This window comes from Salmo salar, chromosome 04 (assembly GCF_965601325.2).
Source record: "Salmo salar chromosome 04, fSalSal1, whole genome shotgun sequence".
NCBI lineage: Eukaryota > Metazoa > Chordata > Actinopteri > Salmoniformes > Salmonidae > Salmo > Salmo salar.
Window position 1 is genome coordinate 33686038 of NC_138294.1, and position 22219 is coordinate 33708256.

Genomic DNA, 22219 nt, shown 5'->3' on the forward strand with positions numbered 1-22219 from the left:
AAGGAAACAAAACAGATGTATTTCCTTCCCATTAAGACAAGATCTTACAACAGATAATAGGTTGTTCCACGAAGCGCATTTTGCACCCGCTTGACATTTTATGAAGAAATTGTGCATCGATATTGAATTTAAAAGACTATTATATTCAATGAAGTTCCCTTTAATATCGACCATATGGAGAACTCAATAAATCTGACTTGCAATCTGTTCACCCATGGCAATCCGCATACACATACACTCACAAGTACATGCACACAAGTACATACGGATTGTGTATTGTAGATGTGGTAGTAGAGTAGTGGCCTGAAGGCACACACTTAGTGTGTTTTGAAAAGTGTTATGAAATGTAATGCCATGCATTGTACAACGAGTGGGTCTAATCCTGATTGGTTAAAACCTCATCACAGCCGGGGTCTATTCCACAAGTTACCACCGGCTAAATCTATGACATTAAAATGCCTATTTACTCTGTTCCATCTGACTGCGCAATCCACTGTCTCATCAGCCCAGCCAGGCAATTTATGAACTTGATCTCCACTATAAAAAGCACATAGACGTTATTTCATTTAGACTAACATTTAGTTTTCAACATCGGAGATTTTAAATAATCCTTGCGGTCGGTCTCTCCAACATTTGCAACATTGTTTCAATATCCAAATTTGATCTCCAGCTGTCCCATAGTAATGAAGGTGTCGGGACGAGACAGATAGTCAGGCAGCGTTTCTCAGCCAGTAAAAATCATGAAACAGCTGGCATAATTTTTGAAGCGATTGTGTTAGCGGTGCTGTTGGCTAGCTCCTCTGAACAGCAGTGTCCTGACGAGAGCGCACATTTTCAATGCCAGGCGAAAACGCGCCTCATTAGCTCATTGTTATCAATGTATCCAAATAAATGTCACTAGAAAACAGCTTAACCTCTTAAATGTAATGGCAAAACGTAGATTTCCACCTATAAGACATACCCAAAAGTAACTGCTATTCATCTGTAATTACATGATTCTGACATGCCAAAACTTGGTATATTTGGAAACACGACATCTGGGAGATTATGAGGAAATGATCAGAAGATAGGAGTTACATAATTCAGAACACACAAGATCAAGCACACACAAAATAACTTTTTTTATTTATTTTTATTTTGTAAGTCACCTTTCATTGACAAGCTATAAGTGAATTATTGATGCCCAGAGCTGGAAACACAGATGGCTTCCACAACATCAGAAAAAAAAATGGGATTGATAGACCTAACTACAAGAAATGGGCAGATGTTTTAATAGTGTCCCTAAACCTTTCCAAATTGGCATATTATGTCTGTAAATTAGATAATCCCAGTGCTATTACATATTTGCAATCCCTAAATGCTGTTTGTTCAGTATTAAAACACAAGTTCTATCATATCAACCTCACTCAAACATTGTGGTGGTATGGAGTAACCAGGGTACATTCAACCTCAAGTGTCAGAATGTGGTAACTGTACCGTTCTTGCTCACTGGATGTGCCTAAAAATTATTGTTCACTATATAAACTAAATCCCTACAACACCAACCTCTCTCAAGCATCGTGGTGGTGTTGGGGGACATACAGGGGATATTCAAGTGTTTTTTCAACCTCTCCAAAGTGCCTGAACGTTTAGCCTAGGCATATCCAATGTATTGGTCCTACATACAAATGAACTACTTACAAAAACTAAATAAAAGCAGCAGATATACAACAACAAAAATGTATTTCAAACAAACTTGGTTACACACGTGACATTAGCTGAAATAAGATGTATTATTTACAAATGGCATTCGTGTTCATTTTACATCCCAGGTGTAGATGATTAGATTTCACTTTCACCGTAGCTTGTGCATGTCGTGATGGTCTGAAGCAGTCCCTCTCTGCCAGGAAACAAAAAGCAAACTGGCATTTCTGACAGATCTGGCATGTCACCCTTTTTCCCCCATGTTTTGTGCAATGCTTGCAGTTCTTCCTTTTGTCTTTTGGCATGTGTGTTGGATAGTGGGGGGGGGGGGGGGGGGGGTCTTGTGATGGTTGTGTATTTATCTTCAAAATCTTCTTACACAACACAGAGTATGAGAGGTCAATAGAGTACTAACGATCAATGGAATAGTGTTTTTTCCGTAATAGGGGATTAATGAGCAACGGGTCAGAGACATGGGAGGAATTTGTCTATACAGTGAGCCTGAAATAGGATACTTGTTATTTGGCCATTGGCCCAGTTTTATTGCAAGGAATACTAACTGGTCAACCACAGGCTAGGTTATAAACTACATCCTGTCCCTTTGTACACTGGAGAGAATCACAGGAGAAACATCACTCAGGGGAGAATCACTGAGGACAGGGGAGCATGAACATCTACCTCCCCACATGATTCGTCCTTTTTGAATAAGAATAAACCCATTTTCCTCCACCTGATTTGCTTTGGGGTCTGTGTTATTGAAGAGTAACATGAACTGTTAACAGTTGTGAGGTGGCTTTTGGCCCCCAATTCTGCCATTTCCAACACCAGCTGCTCTCGGAAGGCCAACTGGGTGTGAGGGGTTTGACCTTTTGCTTTGGCATTTACTGTATGAATGTCCACAAAGTGGTAAAAAAAGAAGTCTTATACCACTTCCTGGTCTTGTGGAGGACCTGGTAGTAGCCTATCAGAGCATCAGATAGGTCGGCACCCCCATATTGGAATTGTAGTCCTTCAGAGAAACTGGGACTTTTTTCCTCACCCATGCCCCATTGGCATTTTTCACCCTCATTGAGACATGGTCGCTATGGCCTTACGCTGTGTGGTGAGCATGGTTACTTCCCTAGTGTCCTTCCATTTCACAAAAAGCAGCTTGTTAGTCCTGATCCAACGTATTGTCCCCCTCTCCGCTGTCTTTGTAATGTTGTTTACCTTGGTCTTGGAGAAAACTATTCTGTTAAGACGAATGGTGCCACAAGCCCATATTTTCTTTTTCAAGAGGTCTATGGAAAGTGGATGTAGAACCATCAGACGGGGTGATTGAAACTGCAGTGGGGGTGGTTGAAGAGGAGTGGGGCCTTTGTTGAGAAGTGGATGTAGAACCATCAGACGGGTGATTGACATAGCAGCGGGGAAGCTTGCTGGGGAGGGGAAGCTTGCTGGGGGAGGGGAAGCTTGCTGGGGGAGGGGAAGCTTGCTGGGGGAGGGGAAGCTTGCTGGGGAGGGGTGGCTCCCAAACTTTATCATCCAAATTATTTGCATCCTTCACTGAATAAAATAAAGAGATATTGTTGTGAGACAGAATTACAGTTGACTAAATTTACAAAATGACATTACTGTAAAGTAAAAACACCAAGCCTAAACTTTATCTGGACAGTGACTCACATTAGTTGTGAAGAACACACACAAACACTTTGGAGACAAAGGGAGAGGTGAGAATCACAAATAAACAATGGCCATGAGAGTTAAGTGACCTCTCCAAAGTTACAAGGATGAAACTTAGAAGAGCAAACTAATATGAAACAGACAACTACTTTGGAATTACATAACATTTAAATTATTTGTTACATAGGCCAATGTAAACTACATCCAAATCACAAAAAGCAGACAACTTATAAAAAACAATATAGTAAATTAGAAATAAAGTCAAGAAAATAATTGACTTACAGATCTTAAAATGGATCCAATCCCCCTAGAAAGCAATCTTCGTCGGCCGAGTCGGAATCCTCTTTGTCCGACTCCAGTATTTTATTCAAAGCTTCTATGGTCGGTATACTGTCTTTTTATGTTCCTGTTCGATATGCTTAGTTACACACACCCCCCCCCCCCCCCCAGAAGCCATATTTTATGCTAAATCAATTAAATTAAAAGCAATGAAATCTGTTAACAATGTAATGTAGCGTGTTTGGTGCGTCTCGTCTCCGAGCCAGGTAGAAATACTTCACATAACACAGTAAAAAAAAAGTTCTAAGGCTTGCTTTGTCCCACCCAGGTAAACTGCATATCCCTGGAAAGCCTCTCATTGGCTACAAGACTGTCAAGGTGCCATAGTAGCCAATCACATGTGGAATGGATGCCAAAGGTGCCTAAGCAGGCAAAATTATATCTTTGCGCATCAAAAATATGATCACACGTGGACATTCGATGTTACCATTAAGTTATACATCAGATATCTAGCCTATTGCCAATGTTTTGTTCCTACCAATCTAAGAATTAATTTGATACCCCCATGTAGCTATAGCTCAAACCCAGACCAAATCGAAGCTTACCTTGGTGAAAACGTGATCAATAACGGCAGGTCACAAGCAGACAAATAATATATCCTCATGATCTGTGGAGGCCCGGCTTTCGGTGTTTATCAACGTATTCCTTGTCGATTTTGTTTATGCTTCACAACGCTAACCGGTATGTAGGTAGCAGCCATCTTGAAGTGAGGTCATGAGCTCAGCCTGGCCTTTTTAAATTTAACCCTTTATTTAACTAGTCAAGTCAATTAAGAACAAATTCTTACTTACAATGATGGCCTACCAGGGAACAGTGGGTTAAACTGCCTTCTTGTTTAGGGGCAGAATCGACAGATTTTTACCTTGTCAGCTCAGGGATTCGATCCAGTAACCTTTCTGTTACTGGCCCAACGCTCTAACCACTAGGCTACCTTCCGCCTTATATATTCGTATGCCCAACGATCAATAGCCAAGATACTCAGCTTTCCGCAGACACCCTGCAGATCGGGGCTACCGTTCACACACCAGACTGAATTGAAAAATAGGCACCCCAAATATGGGGACTCCACATTTAAGAGGTTAAACAAATGCAAATCCAGCTACTGTTATTCTGGTTGCACTGTTTGACGTGACTAAGTTAGCCACAGTTGTCTAGCTAGCAAGCAAGGGATAACAACGTTGCCAGCCAGTATGGCAATGGAACATTTAGAACGAACGACTGGGTCGAGTCCATAGATACAGAACAAAAAGACGGAATGACTCGGTCGTGTCTCTGGCAACCGAACCAACGACCAGCCTGCTTGTGTAGCATCCTTAGATGTGTCGGGACTATATCTTGTCGAAGGATTAAGTAGTATTGATAAATTCATCAAAATAAATTTTCATTAAAATATGTCAATCATTATTTGAATATGTGGTAACCCATTGTATAAAAGTGATCAATGCCCTCGAAGCCGGTGTTGAGGATATACGGCGCATTCGGAAAGTATTCAGACCCCTTGACTATTTCCACAGTTACCTTACAGCCTTATTCTAAAATGGATTAAATACATTTTTCCCCCCTCAATCTACACACAATACCCCATCCATAATGACAAAGCGAAAACAGGTTTTTAGAAATGTATTACAGATAAAAACAGAAATATCCTATTTAAATACGTTTTCAGACCCTTTGCTATTAGACTCGAAATTGTAGCTCAGATGCTTCCTGTTTCCATTTATCATCCTTGAGATGTTTCTACAACTTGATTAGAGTCCACCTGTGGTAAATTCAATTTATTGGACATGATTTAGAAAGGCACACACACACGTCTATATAAAAAGCCCCAAAGTTGACAGTGCATGTCAGAGCAAAAACCAATCGATGAAGTCGAAGGAATTGTCTGTAGAGCTCCGAGACAGGATTGTGTCGAGGCACAGATCTGGGGAAGGGTACCAAAAAATGTCTGCAGCATTGAAGGTGCCCAAGAACACAATGGCCTAGTGCTGGGCGATATGGCCAAAATATTATATCACGGTATTTTCTTTAAAATTGGACAGTATTTACATTTTTTTTTTTTATAATAAAAGTTACACATTTGCTTTATGAGTAGTGAGTGATCATAGGGTGGCAACACATAGATTCTAAGTGATTTCAATGAGTCTCTCCATTCTGATTGAACAGTATAAAACAATTAAACTTCAACCAAAACAAAATGTCAGCACTTATCATTTCTGCATTTCCTGCACTCAATTGCAGCGGTGGAAAAAGTACCCAATTGTCATACTTGAGTAAAAGTAAACATACGTTAATAGAAAATTACTCAGGTAAAAGTGAGTCACCCAGTAAAATACTACTTCAATAAAAGTCTAAAAAAGTATCAAAAGTAAAAGTATAAATAATTTCAAATTCCTTATATTAAGCAAACCAAATGGAACCATTTAAATATATATTTACAGATAGCCAGGGGCACACTGAGACATAATGTTTAGTAGTAAAAAGTACAGTATTTTCCTTTAGAAATGTAGTGAAGTAAAAGTTGTCAAAAATAAAAAAACAGTAAAGTACAGAAACCAACAAAAAAACGACTTAAGTGGTACTTACAAAAGTATTTTTACACTGCTCAATTGAGAATTTCCACACTGCCACATAGGGCTTTACGATATGGGCAAATAACATAGAACCTATTTTTAACCAAATGTTGCAAATACGATTTCACTTCTGAATTAGAGCAAAACTGTTGGAATCATGGACATAGAATGACTATTCTAAATCTATATAATAGTGGGCACTTTGAGTACAGCGTTTGAGATGACAACGAATTAAAATGCCAGGGAGTAGGGATGCACGATATATCGGTGAAGATATCGGAATCAGCCGATATTAGCTAAAAATGCCAACATCGGTATCAGCCGATGTGCAAAACCGATGTCAAAGCTGACGTGCACACCTATATAAATGTAACATTTTGCGCTACACAGCATTCATAACCTAGTTCACAATGTCTGCTGTGTGGATCGAACAGTCAAAAAATATTAAAATCGCACACTTGAGCAGTCATTTGAAAGAGTAAGAACATTTCAATGGAGACAACTCAAAAGGTGAAATCCATTAAATGTAATTCATTGCCCTTGATCAACTGTTCTGTCGTGGGTGATGTTGGCTTTCACCGACTGGTCGAGCACCGGTACACACTACTAAGTGAGCTATTTTTCAGATGTTGCCCTACTGGAGTTACACAATAATAGCGTCACTGCTATTAGCTTCAAGACATACATACATGCATACATACAATGGAATACCGTTTCGGTCTCTGCGTGTCAAAAAAGATACAGTAGCACTGTCAAAGCTGTACAAAAAAAGTCTGCAAACAAGCAAACACCGGCCACGAACGATGTGTTTACAACACCGCGTTGGTAATAAAGCATAATTTGTTCAAAAGCAACTTCTGGGGTACCTAGCTAGCACCAATACAACCAGCCTGAAAACAATGACCAGTAGAAACTGCAGTAATTTTCATTATTCTTAGCGATGATTTAGGAATCCCTGTGAGTAAGTATTAGCTAGGTTGACACTTGTTGTTTGCCTGTTGAAATTGAACTTCAGTTCATGAAAATAAATAGCTAGCCAGTTACTTAACCTTGTTGCCAAAACCTAAAGTTATAGGCAGCCAGCTAGCTTCATCTGGCTAGTGACCCTCGACCGGACTTGGTTATGTGTTGTGAATCCTTTATTCTGAATCCACAATAAAGGATTCAGCACAATAGTGGAATTTGCGGATTGCCTTCAAATTAAAAGTATGTCATTGACAGCAATGCAAATTAATACAAATAGTAGAATTAGGCCACACTTATTTTGAAGGCTAACTGCAAAGTCCACTATTGTGGCTAATCCTTACTGTGGCTAGCTTCACATAGATGGGTCCGAACACCATTAATCAAATACAAAACGGTCTTATGAATAAATTAGGGTTATTTTAGATGACACCTAGCTATATAGTTAACTAACTATAGCTACTGAGACAGATGTTCTTACCCAAAAACAGAGTAAAACGACATTGGTTTGCCTCCATGAGCTAGCTAACTTTTTTTTTATGACCAGCACTGTAGTTACGCGAGACAACTTTACCAGCATCATAGCATACGCATCGATGAATCGTTGTGACATGAAATACAAGTGAGTGTAATAACTACATAAAGAAATGAACGTGTTAAATGATGTGACGTACAGTCATATTCAGGTCCTGATTGGTCAACAAGCTTATTTGACACATCAAATAGTGTTACAGTTGAAGTCGGAAGTTTACATAGACAAACACATTTAAACTCAGTTTTTCACAATTCCTGACATTTAATCCAAGTAAAAATTCCCAGTCTTAGGTCAGTTAGGATCCCCACTTTATTTTAAGAATGTGAAATGTCAGAATAATAGTAGAGAGAATGATTTATTTCATCACATTCCCAGTGGGTCAGAAGTTTACATACACTCAGTTAGTATTTGGTAGCATTGCCTTTAAATTGTTTCACTTGGGTCAAACATTTTGGGTAGCCTTCCACAAAAAGTTGGGTGAATTTTGGCCCATTCCTCCTGACAGAGCTGGTGTAACTGAGTCAGTCAGACCTACAATCCTAACTGTAAAAGCGTGCTCACACATGCGTTTACAGTTCTGCCCCCACATTTTCTATAGGATTGAGGTCAGGGCTTTGTGATGACCACTCCAATGCCTTGACTTTGTTGCCCGCAAGCCATTTTGCCACAACTTTGGAAGTATGCTTTGGGTCATTGTCCATTTGGAAGACCCATTTGCGACCAAGCTTTAACTTCCTGACTGATGTCTTGAGATGTGGCTTCAATATATCCACAACATTTTCCTCCTCATGATGCCATCTATTTTGTGACGTGCCTTCTGCAGCAAAGCACCCCCACAACATGACGCTGCCACCTCCGTGCTTCCCGGTTGGGATGGTATTCTTCGGCTTGCAAGCCTCCCCCTTTTCCCTCCAAACATAACAATGGTCATTATGGCCAAACAGTTCTATTTTTGTTTCATCAAACCAGAGGACATTTCTCCAAAAAGTACGATCTTTGTCCCCATGTGCATTTGCAAACTATAGTCTGGCTTTTTTATGGCGGTTTTGGAGCAGTGGCTTCTTCTTTGCTGAGTGGCCTTTCGGGTTATGTCAATATAGGACTCGTTTTACTGTGGATATAGATACTTTTGTACCGGTTTCCTCCAGCATCTTCACAAGGTCCTTTGCTGTTGTTCTGGGATTGATTTGAACTTCTCACACCAAAGTACGTTCATCTCTAGGAGACAGAACGCATCTCCTTCCTGAGCGGTATGACGGCTACGTGGTCCCATGGTGTTTATACTTGCGTACTATTGTTTGTACAGATGAATGTGGTAGCTTCATGCATTTGGAAATTGCTCCCAAGGATGAACCAGGCGTGTGGAGGTCTACAATTTCTTTTCTGAGGTCTTGGCTGATTTCTTTTGATTTTCCCATGATGTCAAGCAAAGAGGCACTGAGTTTGAAGGTAGGCCTTGAAATACATCCACAGGTACACCTCCAATTGACGTCAATTAGGCTATCAGAAGCTTCTAAAGCCATGACATTTTCTGGAATTTTCCATGCTGTTTAAAGGCACAGTCAACTTAATGCATGTAAACTTCTGACCCACTGAAATTGTGATACAGTGAATTATAAGTGAAATAATATGTCTGTAAACAATTGTTGGAAAAATGACTTGCGTCATGCACAAAGTAGATGTCCTAAACGACTTGCCAAAACTATAGCTTGTTAACAAGAAATTTGTAACGACTTTTAATGATTCCAACCTAAGTGTTTCTAAACTTCCGACTTCAACTGTATCTGCTGGTCATTGTTATTTTTTTTGACACGCAAAGACCCAAACGGCATTCCATAGCAATCCTGGTTGAAAATGAAGCGACTGAACACATGAATAATGAAACAGCACAGCAAGTAAGAGAAAGAAATAGGTTTGATTATGTTTTACTGGTAATGGGAACATACATAAATGCCAACAAAATAAAGTTTTGGTCAGTGCGTGTGTAACCTTTATTTAACAAGGCAAGTCAGTTAAGAGCAAATTATTTTTACAACGACGGTCTACCCTGACCAAAATCGGATGACGCTGGGCCAATTCCGCGCTGTCCTTTGAGACTCCAAGTTGGATGTGCTGGATGTGATACAGCCTGGATTCGAACCAGGGCCTGTAGTGATGCCTCTTGCACTGAGATGCTGTACCTTAGACCGCTGCGTCCATGTGTGTTAACTACACTACAGTCGTGGCCAAAAGTTTTGAGAATGCACAAATATTAATTTTCACAAAGTCTGCTGCCTCAGTTTGTATGATGGCAATTTGCATATACTCCAGAATGTTATGAAGAGAGATCAGATGAATTGCAAAGTCCCTCTTTGCCTTGCAAATGAACTGAATCCCCCAAAAAACATTTTCACTGCATTTCAGCCCTGCCACAAAAGGACCAGCTGACATCATGTCAGTGATTCTCTCGTTAACACAGGTGTGAGTGTTGACGAGGACAAGGCTGGAGATCACTCTGTCATGCTGATTGACTTCGAATAACAGACTGGAAGCTTCAAAAGGAGGGTGGTGCTTGGAATCATTGTTCTTCCTCTGAACAACGGTTACCTACAAGGAAACACATGCCGTCATCATTGCTTTGCTCAAAAAGGGCTTCACAGGCAAGGATATTGCTGCCAGTAAGATTGCACCTAAATCAACCATTTATCGGATCATCAAGAACTTTAAGGAGAGCGGTTCAATTGTTGTGAAGAAGGCTTCAGGGCGCCCAAGAAAGTCCAGCAAGCACCAGGACCATCTCCTAAAGTTGATTCAGCTGTGGGATCAGGGCACCACCAGTACAGAGCTTGCTCAGGAATGGCAGCAGGCTGGTGTGAGTGCATCTGCACGCACAGTGAGGCGAAGACTTTTGGAGGATGGCCTGGTGTCAAGAAGGGCAGCAAAGAAGCCACTTCTCTCCAGGAAAAACATCAGGCACAGATTGATATTCTGCAAAAGGTACAGGGATTGGACTGCTGAGGACTGGGGTAAAGTCATTTTCTCTGATGAATCCCCTTTCCGATTGTTTGGGGCATCCGGAAAAAAGATTGTCCGGAGAAGACAAGGTGAGCGCTACCATCAGTCCTGTGTCATGCCAACAGTAAAGCATCCTGAGACCATTAATGTGTGGGGTTGCTTCTCAGCCAAGGGAGTGGGCTCACTCACAATTTTGACTAAGAATACAGCCATGAATAAAGAATGGTACCAACACATCCTCCGAGAGCAACTTCTGCCAACCATCAAGGAACAGTTTGGTGACAAACAATGCCTTTTCCAGCATGATGGAGCACCTTGCCATAAGGCAAAAGTGATAACTAAGTGGCTTGGGGAACAAAACATCGATATTTTGGGGCCATGGCCAGGAAACTCCCCAGACCTTAATCCCATTGAGAACTTGTGGTCAATCCTCAAGAGGTGGGTGGACAAACAAAAACCCACAAATTCTGACAAACTCCAAGCATTGATTATGCAAGAATGGGCTGCCATCAGTCAAGATGTGGCCCAGAAGTTAATTGACAGCATGTCAGGGTGGATTGCAAAGGTCTTGAAAAAGAAGGGTCAACACTGCAAATATTGACTCTTTGCATCAACTTCATGTAATTGTTAATAAAAGCCGTTGACACTTATGAAATGCTTGTAACTATACTTCAGTATTCCATAGTAACATCTGACAAAAATATCTAAAGACACTGAAGCAGCAAACTTTATGAAAATATATATTTGTGTCATTCCCAAAACTTTTGGCCACGACTGTAGAACGCTTAAAAGGACGCTTAAATTTTAAATAGCGGTATCGGCCAAAAATGTAATATCGGTGCATCACTACCAGGGAGGAGTTATTGTGACAGGGTAGAAACTAAAGTGTTGATAAGTGTTTCCTAGGGGACCCTATAAGCTTTGGCTACATTGCATGTTTATTCTTAGCTGCTTCATGTAGCTAACATTCTTGCTTTGCATAGTCCTCTGATTTAGAAGATACTGTTGCAACAACTGATTTAGGTCTACACCATCACTGGTATTATCAGGCTGTATTAGCTAGCTACGTTTGCTCTTACTCAGTACATTTATTAGCTAGCTAGCGACTAGCGTCTCACATGATTTAAGACAACTTGCTAAGACAAACTAGGGGTTTGCTGATGTAAGAAACAAACTAAGTGTCATTATAAACTCAGCAAAAAAAGAAACGTCCTCTCACTGTCAACTGAGTTTATTTTCAGCCAACTTAACATGTGTAAATATTTGTATGAACATAACAAGATTCAACAGACATTAACTGAACAAGTTCCAGAGATGTGACTAACAGAAATTGTATAATGTGTCCCTGAACAAGGGGGGGGAGGGGTCAAAATCAAAAGTAACAGTCAGTATCTGGTGTGGCCACCAGCTGCATTAAGTACTGCAGTGCATCTCCTCATGGACTGCACCAGATTTGTCAGTTCTTGCTTTGAGATGTTACCCCACTCTTCCACCAAGGCACCTGCAAGTTCCCGGATATTTCTGGGGAGAATAGCCCTAGCCCTCACCCTCTGATCCAACAGGTCCCAGACATGCTCAATGGGATTGAGATCCGGGCTCTTTGCTGGCCATGGCAGAACACTGACATTACTGTCTTGCAGGAAATCACGCACAGAACGAGTAGTATGGCTGGTGGTATTGTCATGCTGGAGGGTCATGTCAGGATGAGCCTGCAGGAAGGGTACAAGATGAGGGAGGCGGATGTCTTCCCTGTAACGCACAGCGTTGAGATAGCTTGTCGTCATTGCAGGCATTGCAGGCACAGTCCGATGATGCTGTGACACACCACCCCAGACCATGACGCACCCTCCACCTCGATCCCGCTCCAGAGTACAGGCCTCGGTGTAATGATCATTACTTCGACAATAAACACGAATCCAACCATCACCCCTGGTGAGACAAAACCGCAACTCGTCAGTGAAGAGCACTTTTTGCCAGTCATGTCGGGTCCAGCGACAGTGGGTTTGTGCCCATAGGCAACATTGTTGCCGGTGATGTCTGGTGAGGACCTGCCTTACAACAGGCCTACAAGCCCTCAGTCCAGCCTCTCTCACAGTCTGAGCGTTCCTGGTGCAACTCGGGAAGTTGTTGTTGCCATCCAAAACTTGTCCCGCAGGTGTGATGTTCGCATGTACCCATCCTGCGCAGGTGTTGCTACACGTGATCTGCCACTGCGAGGACGATCAGCTGTCCGTCCTGTCTCCCTGTAGCGCTGTCTTGGGCGTCTCACAGTACGGACATTGCAATTTACTGCTCTGGCCACATCTGCAGTCCTCATGCCTCTTTGCAGCATGCCTAAGGCATGTTCACGTAGATGAGCAGAGACCCTGGGCATCTTTCTTTTGGTGTTTTTCAGAGTCAGTAGAAAGGCCTCTTTAGTGTCCTAAGTTTTCATAACTGTTATCTTAACCTCTCTAGGGTATGTGGGACGAAATCGTCCCACCTACTCAACAGCCAGTGGAATCCCGTGGCGCGTTATTCAAATACCTTAGAAATGCTATTACTTCAATTTCTCAAACATATGACTATTTTACACCATTTTAAAAGACAAGACTCTCGTTAATCTAACCACACTGTCCGATTTCAAAAAGGCTTTACAACAAATGCAAAACATTAGATTATGTCAACAGAGTACCCAGCCAGAAATAATCAGACACCCATTTTTCAAGCTAGCATATAATGTCACTTAAACCCAAACCACAGCTAAATGCAGCACTAACCTTTGATGATCTTCATCAGATGACAATCCTAGGACATTATGTTATACAATACATGCATGTTTTGTTCAATCAAGTTCATATTTATATCAAAAAACAGCTTTTTACATTAGCATGTGACGTTCAGAACTAGCATACCCACCGCAAACTTCCGGTGAATTTACTAAATTACTCACGATAAACGTTCACAAAAAACATAAAATAATTGTTAAGAATTATAGATACAGAACTCCTTTATGCAATCGCTATGTCCGATTTTAAAATAGCTTTTCAGCAAAAGCACATTTTGCAATATTCTGAGTAGATAGCCCGTGATGGCTGGGCTAGCTATTTAGACACCCACCAAGTTTGGCCCTCACCAAACTCCGATTTACTATTAGAAAAATGTGATTACCTTTGCTGTTCTTCGTCAGAATGCACTCCCAGGACTTCTACTTCAATAACAAATGTTGGTTTGGTTCAAAATAATCCATAGTTATGTTCAAATATCCTCTGTTTTGTTCGTGCGTTCAAGACACTATCCGAAGGTTGACGCGCCCGACGCGTTTCGTGACAAAAAAAATCTAAATATTTCATTACCGTACTTCGAAGCATGTCAACCGCTGTTTAAAATAAAATTATGTGATTTTTCTCGTAAAAAAGCGATAATATTCCGACCAGGAAACCCTATTTTAGTTCAAAGACAAAAAAATAAAAACATGGTGTCGCCTCGTGCACGCGCCTCAGTCTCATTGTTCTCTGATCGACCATTATCCAAATGCGCTAGTGTTTTTCAGCCAGGGCCTGCAAAGACATCATTCACCGGTTTGCCGCCTTCTGAGAGCCTATGGGAGCCGTAGGAAGTGTCACGTTACAGCAGAGATCCTCAGTTTTCAATAAAGAGAGTGTAGAAGCCCAAGAAATGGTCAGACAGGCCACTTCCTGTAAGGAATCTTCTCAGGTTTTTGCCTGCCATATGAGTTCTGTTATACTCAGACACCATTCAAACAGTCTTAGAAACTTGAGGGTGTTTTCTATCCAAAGCCAATTATTATATGCATATTCTAGTTTCTGGGCAGTAGTAATAACCAGGTTAAATCGGGTACGTTTTTTATCCGGCTGTGCAAATACTGCCCCCTACCCTAGAGAGGTTAATTGCCTACCGTCTGTAAGCTGAATGAATGAACATGCACCTGTGAACATGCACCTGTGGAACGGTCTTTAAGACACCAAGTCTTAAAGACCGTTCCACAGGTGCATGTTCATTCATTGTTTATGGTTCATCGAACAAGCATGGGAAACAGTGTTTAAACCCTTTACAATGAAGATCTGTGAAGTTATTTAGATTTAGGTTATTTTGGTTTATATTTTTGCTGAGTTTAGAACGCTAGTGGATTTATATTAAGAAGCAAAGTGAAAACAGCATTGTTGCCATCAACATTGTTGCATGTGCTGCATTGACCATGCAGACTGAACGCAAGTGTCTCGTGGTTGAGGAACATCAAATGCGCTCCTTGAGTGACAGGGGGCATGGCTAGGTCTGTGTGGAAAGTGGCATGGAGAGAAAGAGCGGCAAGAGATGATTCAAATATCGAAGTATCAAATCAAATCAAATGTATTTATATAGCCCTTCTTACGTCAGCTGATATCTCAAAGTGCTGTACAGAAACCCAGCCTAAAACCTGTCCCTGCATCAATACCGGTATATCATAAAATACAGTATACCGCCCAACCCTACAGTGGCCTCCATCATTCTTAAAATGGAAGAAATTTGGAACCACCAAGACTCTCCCTAGAGCTTGCCGCCCAGCCAAACTGAGCAATCGGGGGAGAAGGGCCTTGGCCAGGGAGGTGACCAAGAACCTGATGGTAACTGACGGAGCTCCTCTGTAGAGATGGGAGAATCTTCCAGAAGGACATCCATCTCTGCAGCACTCCACCAATCAGGCCTTTATTGTAGAGTGGCCACACGGAAGCCACTCTTCAGTAAAAAGCACATGACAGCCCACTTGGAGTTTGCCAAAAGGCACCTAAAGGACTCAGACCATGAGAAACAAGATTCTCTGGTCTGATGAAACAAAGATTGAACTCTGGCCTGAATGCCAATCGTCACGTCTGGAGGGAACCTGAAACCATCCCCACTGTAAAGCATGGCAGTGGCAGCATCATGCTGTGGGAATGTTTTTCAGCGGCAGGGACTGGGAGACTAGTCAGGATTGAGGGAAAGACAAACGGAGCAAAGTACAGTGAGATCCTTGATGAAAACCTGCTCCAGAGTGCTCAGGACCTCAGACTGGGGTGAAGATTCACCTTCCAACAGGACAACAACCCTAAGCACACAACCAAGACAATGCAGCAGTGGCTTTGGGTCAAGTTTCTGAATGTCCTTGAGTGGCCCAGCCAGAGCCCGGACTTGAACCTGATCGAACATCTCTTGAGACCTGAAAATAGCTGTGCAGCGACGCTCCCCATCCAACCTGAAAGAGCTTGAGAGGATCTGCAGAGAGGATTGGGAGAAACTCCCCAAATACAGGTGTGCCAAGCTCATAGCATCATACCCAACAAGACTTGAGGCAGTAATCGCTGTCAAAGGTACGTCAACAAAGTACTGAGTAAAGGGACTGAATACGTAAGTAAATGTGATATCAGTTTTTTATTCTTAATAAATGTGTAAACATTTCTTAAAACCTGTTTTTACTTTGTCATTATGGGGTATTGTGTGTAGATTGATGGGGAAAATGTTTTATTTAATCCATTTGAGAATAAGGCTGTAACGTAACAAAATGTGGAAAAGGTCAAGAGGTCTGAATACTTTCCGAATGCACTGTATTGGCACGGTTTGCTGGCACTCGACTTCGTCTCGGGCCTAACACACGTGTCAATTTATCCTCCAAACACCGGCTTCTCAGGGATTATCACTTAATTTTATATAACTGCCTTAATGTTGCTGGACTCCCTTGGCAGCAGTAAATCAAATAAGTAAATGGGAATCCTTAATAAATACCCTATGTGACTTAAGATTTTAACCCACTTAACTTGGCGAAATGTTTTTACTATCATTGTAAAGCCCTAGTTATTTTGTTGCTTTGACTAATTAATTTCTGAAGATTAAATTAATTTGATTACTGATTCATTTATGTTTGGCCCTCATTTAAGGTCAACCCTTTTTAAGAGATTAACTCGTTTTAATATGGTGGAACTATTCCTTTTAAAATATTTTTTTTCTTCCAAAAGAAACACTGAACATCTAATAGTCAAATCAAAGTGTAAAAAGCAGTTGAGCTGTTTCACTTCTTGGCCATTTTCTGGTGTTTTGTGGTGGAAAACTGAGCGGGTCGAGCATAACACGTCAACCCTGATACCCACAGATAGTATTGTTTTAACAATTTACATTTTTTGTGAAGCTTGTATTCAATTGCCACTCCCTGTTGCACACAACACGCTTCCATTACCCCTGTCACAAAGAGATTTATGATTTAGGCACTTACTATAGTAATTTATTTAACCTCTTGAGATGGGGAAATGTGTTAAATGAAGTTGAACATGTGCTCTTTATGACAGAATGTTAAAATTATGTGAAATCAAGTTTTTTGGACCAAGTTACACTCAAAAGGTGGAATGACTGATCCTGATAATAAAAAAAATACTTTTTTTTACTATTCCATTGTAATTGTCGCAACCAAGATCAACCAGTTATGGTTTACAGAGGGAGTGGTTTGTTGTGGCACGGTTAAAACAAGCTGTGATAACTTTGCACCAAATCACCTCAGTGAGCTGCTAACATCTTCCCCCCCAACAACAACCTTAAACAAGGACTATATTCATTAGACACCAAACGGAAGAAAACATAATGAAACAGGGAAGGACTAGCTGGACTTGTCCAATAAGAAATATTTTGCTAAACTGTGAACCTACTAAACACAACCAAGTGCAGACAGATTACATAATTACTACATTTCACAAATCATAGTGCTGAGACACAGCTACTCCATTCACAGCACAGCCCTGCCTACCTGAGCCTGACAAATACTGAGGAATGTAAACAATTTCAGCATTCTGTCATTAACTTTTAACTTGCTATCAACAGGTCCAAATAATTTGCAACCCTGACAGGATTGCCTTGGTTCCCCATTGCAAAGCACTGAGCAGATGTACGCCTAACTAAGTTGCGATGTACAGTACACACCCTTTTTTTGGTGGGAATACAAACCAAAACAACTGGTCTAACTTTGGTGACATTATGTGTCAGGGTAAGGTTCTGAAATGTACACCATTTCTATGTGAAAATGGAACTAGGCAAATTCTACTTCCCATCAAATAGACAATTGAAAGCATAATGTTTTAGTTCTGCGTCGACTGTCAAAAGGTGTACACAACCTAAATGACCAGGTATTTGAAAACATTTCAAATATATTTTATCCTAGGTTCAATTAAAAATAAGCCTCTTATCTGCAGGTAACATGACAGTCCGCCGTGTAACATAACAGTCCGTCGTAGCTTCACTGACAATCAGTAAAACAAAATATGTAGGGTGTTCCTGGATTACATAAAAAGTCAAACATAACAGCTGCAGCATAAAATGCAGACAGGGCCAAAATGCAAAACACACTGCAGCACTGACAACGCATTACTTGAAATTCGGGAAGTTTGTGAGGTGTCATCATGAGGAAAAACTTTTGCATCATAGTGCCAGTAATACAGGTGAATTAAATCATATTTACATCTATTTAGCCAACTTCATTGATTTGACTAGCTAGGCTATTTTCTCTGTAGCATAGTAATGTTAGATATGTATGAGATGGAGTTCAAATCAAATCATATTGTATTTGTCACATGCACCGAATACAGCCCATAACCAAGTATTTTACAGTAAGGTCTACCTCTTGTATTCTGCACATGTGACAAATAAAACGTGTAAGATATGTATGAGATGGAGATAATAAAGACAGGGCTTTGCTATGCTGTTCATGGACACACTATTATTGCACACTTCCGACAAGTAACAGGGCAGGCCACATGGCACCCTCTATTCGTCTAGCAGGTGGCCTTGGCAAATTCTTCCCCGCCTCAAACATAAATCCTCACGTTTAAAACAGGAACACGTTTAGCTGATTTCGCAAAATAGAACAATAATTAACAGTTCGCGAGAATTAGAGAATACACAAAAGTGATAGAATGTAGCAGGACCTAACTAATCTCCTTGATGTCATTGCGCTCCAAGGCACGTGCAAACATAAACAATGGGGTGATATACCCATGCACGTGGGAGGTGGTATGCTTTGTTAAAGAAATATAAAAGCCTGCCTATCTTTATGTAATCTGCAATCAAGGTTTATACCAGCTCAATAAATTGTGTATTGCATTTACCTGAGTTGGGACTACTGGGTCAGCATCCTCAGCTTGCCAGACCTCGACCACGCTGGACATTTGACTCAGGGCTTGGTGGGAGGAAGAGGGAGAAGAGGTGTAAATGTGAAAACTTGAGCAGAAACACTCGCTGTCAAACACATCAGATAGCGGTCAAAGAAATAAGGTCTAGATAAAATGCTTTACCCAATGTCTATAACGGGGGACAGCGCAAACGGCTGTTTGTCAACATTTAGCATAAACTTGTGCAAATGCATGACTGACAAAGGCGTGTATTCAACTGTCCATGATCCCACTCTCCGAGGGTGGCTCAGGGAGAGTTGGGATATCACATTTTTCAATTCACACATGCAGTATTAATACACACTTGTACATGTGTTAAATAGGCCAATAAACACCAACCAAATTATTTTCATCAACGTTGCTTTTAGGTTAGCTAGCTTTGGCTTTGCTAGCTTGTAAACACATAGCTGTAACATTTATAGAAGCCGAACTATACATTTATAACATAACCAATAAATACATTGAAACATTTAAAACACCCAACCAAAGTGAAAACAATGGCATCTGGCAAGCTAACTATCATTAAACGAAGTTCCCTTGTAGCTAAATTCGCTAGCTACTGTAACGCGACACTTCACTGAAATAACGTTATGGCTTGCATGAACCAACACAGGAAACTGTCCACTGATTAAAAAAAGACTTCATAAAATAGTCTTAGCAGTTATAAGTGAACAACGTTAGCAACATTTCTGCAGACATTAAAAAATTATCGCGCAAATTATGCCGAATTTGAATCCACAATATGATGGTTGCAGTAGCACTCCCGTTTTCGCATAGCGACTTGTCCTCACTGTCAACTCAGTAACGTTAGCTGTAACGTTACTGGCAGTTCTCGTCGACATTTTCGCAATGGGTGGTTAACGTTAACTATTGAAGAAAAATGTACTTCACCAGACCTTGCAATTGAGCCCCTCCATGCTGTACGCAGGGCAAAAGTAGCGGTAGAATTCCGAGTATAATATTAATCCACGTTTTTCTGTGACAGCGGCTGCCTTGTTGGAACTCCCGTACCACCGCCATGCTGCCCTGTTCAGCTAGCAGCCTGCCTTGTGCTACGCTTGGCTTTCTCTTTCTCTCGCTGTCGCTCCCCGTCTAGCAAACCCTCCCACCCTGTTCTGTTCCTCGCCCTCTTTCTCGTTGTGTGTGGAGAGTATGTGCCGACCACAGCCAAGGCGTTGCATTCATCTGCCTGCCTGCGTTGGCTGACTTTGGCACAATGAGATGGACTTGAACGCGACGAACTAAACGCACCAAATTATTCAACTCATGGGAATATCGCGTGGCCAGTCCAATACGCAAGTAAGTCGTGCAGAAAACAAAGTTTATGCGAAACATTCTATTTAGTTTTTTCCCTCCGCGCGGGCAAACAACTGTCATGCGGTCAACCAAAGCAAATCTAGGTTATGATGATGCGCTTGTGGACCCATTGTTTTAAAATCCCCCATACTACCCCCCTACTAGATGTTGAAAAACGTTGTGCCAATCAATGGATCACGCCAAAGGTTAAGAGAGATTCCATCATGTGGTTCCCATATAGAATAATCAAACTGCAATATTCATAGTACTAGAAGTCCCTCCAACATCCACACCAATGAAGTCCCTGCAAACTCAAATTATGCCATGAGAACCCTGTCACATAAAGCACATTTCTTGCACTTGATCTAATACTAGTTTTATAACTGAAGAGTTATAAAGGACATTGGTATTCAAGTTCAACATTGAAACAGGCCATATGCTGTAGGCCAGTGTTAGGTTAGCAACAATGGCTGGTAGATAATTAGTGGAATACATAAAAGTCAATAGCCTATATGTAAATTAAGTACATTTTGGACACTACTGCTCAAGGGTGAACAACATTTTTTTGGGATGCAGACTTCGGGTCAACCTTAATGAATCAGAATGGACAGGCTAAACAGGTTCACGCACAAATATCACACATACTCTTCCATGGTGGGTGTGTCATTGTTCAAACGTTTAGGCCAAACATGTTTAGACAAGGTATGTTATGCTTGAAATCATATCTACACACTGTAGAGGGTTCAGGTAAAGTATACTGATCAAAAATAAATGCAACATGCAACAATTCCACTAGGGGTGCAGCGATGTGTGGGAATAGGCCCACCCACTTGGGAGCCAGGTCCACCAACTGGGGAGCCAGGCCCAGTCAATCAGAATTTGTTTTTCCCCACAAAAGGGCTTTATTACAGACAGAAATACTCTTGTTTCATCAGTTGTCCGGGTGGCTGGTCTCAGACAATCTTGCAGGTGGAGGTTCTAAGCTGGCGTGGTTACACATGGTCTGAGGTTGTGAGGCCAGTTGGACGTACTGCCAAATTTTCTAAAGCGACATTGGAGGCAGCTTATGGTAGAGAAATTAACATTAAATTCTCTGGCAACAGCTCTGGTGGACATTCCTGCAGTCAGCATGCCAATTGCACAGTCCCTCAAAACATGAGACATCTGTAGAATTTAATTGTGTGACAAAATTGCACATTTTAAGAGTGGCATTTTATTGTCCCCAGCACAAGGTGCACCTGTTTAAGGATCATGCTGTTTAATCAGCTTCTTGATATGCCACACCTGTCAGATGGATAGATTATCTTGGCAAAATAATTGCTCACAAATAGGGATGGAAACAAATTTATGCACAAAATTTGAAAGAAATAAGCTTGTTGTGCATATGGAACATGTCTTGAATCTTTTATTTCAGTTCAAGAAAGTAACACTTTACATGTTGCGTTTATATTTTTTGTTCAGTATAGTAGCAGCAGCATGTCCTACCGGGCGGCAGTAGCCTGGCTGGTAGAAGTGTTGGGCCAGTAACCAAAAGGTTGCTGGATCAAATCTCAGAACTGCCAAGGTAAATATCTATCGTTCTGCCCCTGAGCAAGGCAGTTAACGCCCAACAACAACTGCTCCCCGAGTACATGGACGTCGATAAAGTCGCCCCCTACACGCCTCCGATTCAGAGGGGTTTGGTTAAATGCGGAACACAGTTTTCAGAAGAATGCATTCAGTTTTATAACTGACTAGATATCCCCCTTTCCCTATATACAATAATGCTGACTCTGCTGTGATGAGAAAATGGAATAATGAATAAGTTGAACATTTTGAAATACATGAAAAACATGCATAAGAAAGTATTGTCACTGCAAAGTGAAGAGATGGGTAGGATCTGTGTGGATACTTTTCATTTTGAACGAATGGGTTGACATTTGACCTCTAGTAGTATAATGGCATCTGGGGAGTCAACTCCATGAGCACAGAAATTCTACCCATTGTTTGTGCAGTTTGATAAAATCTGTCAA

At 41.2% G+C, this 22219-nt stretch overlaps 1 protein-coding gene across 3 annotated transcripts in view; it reads right to left on the minus strand.

Annotated features, from left to right (window-relative positions):
* The window catches only part of tmem131l (transmembrane 131 like), a 95214-nt gene extending 74973 nt beyond the window's left edge, over positions 1 to 20241 (minus strand). For 2 of the 3 annotated variants that reach the window (XM_014195584.3, XM_014195583.3), the window contains exons 1-2: positions 19808 to 20240; positions 18849 to 18919 (exon numbers count right to left, since the gene is read on the minus strand). In XM_014195584.3, the coding sequence (XP_014051059.3) occupies positions 18849 to 18919; positions 19808 to 19931 (195 nt within the window). In that variant the 5' untranslated portion in view covers positions 19932 to 20240. Of the gene's footprint in view, positions 1 to 18848; positions 18920 to 19807 lie in introns of all 3 variants that reach the window. The other variant, XM_014195585.3, reaches the window with a different exon arrangement.
* Positions 20242 to 22219: the final 1978 nt, after the last annotated feature.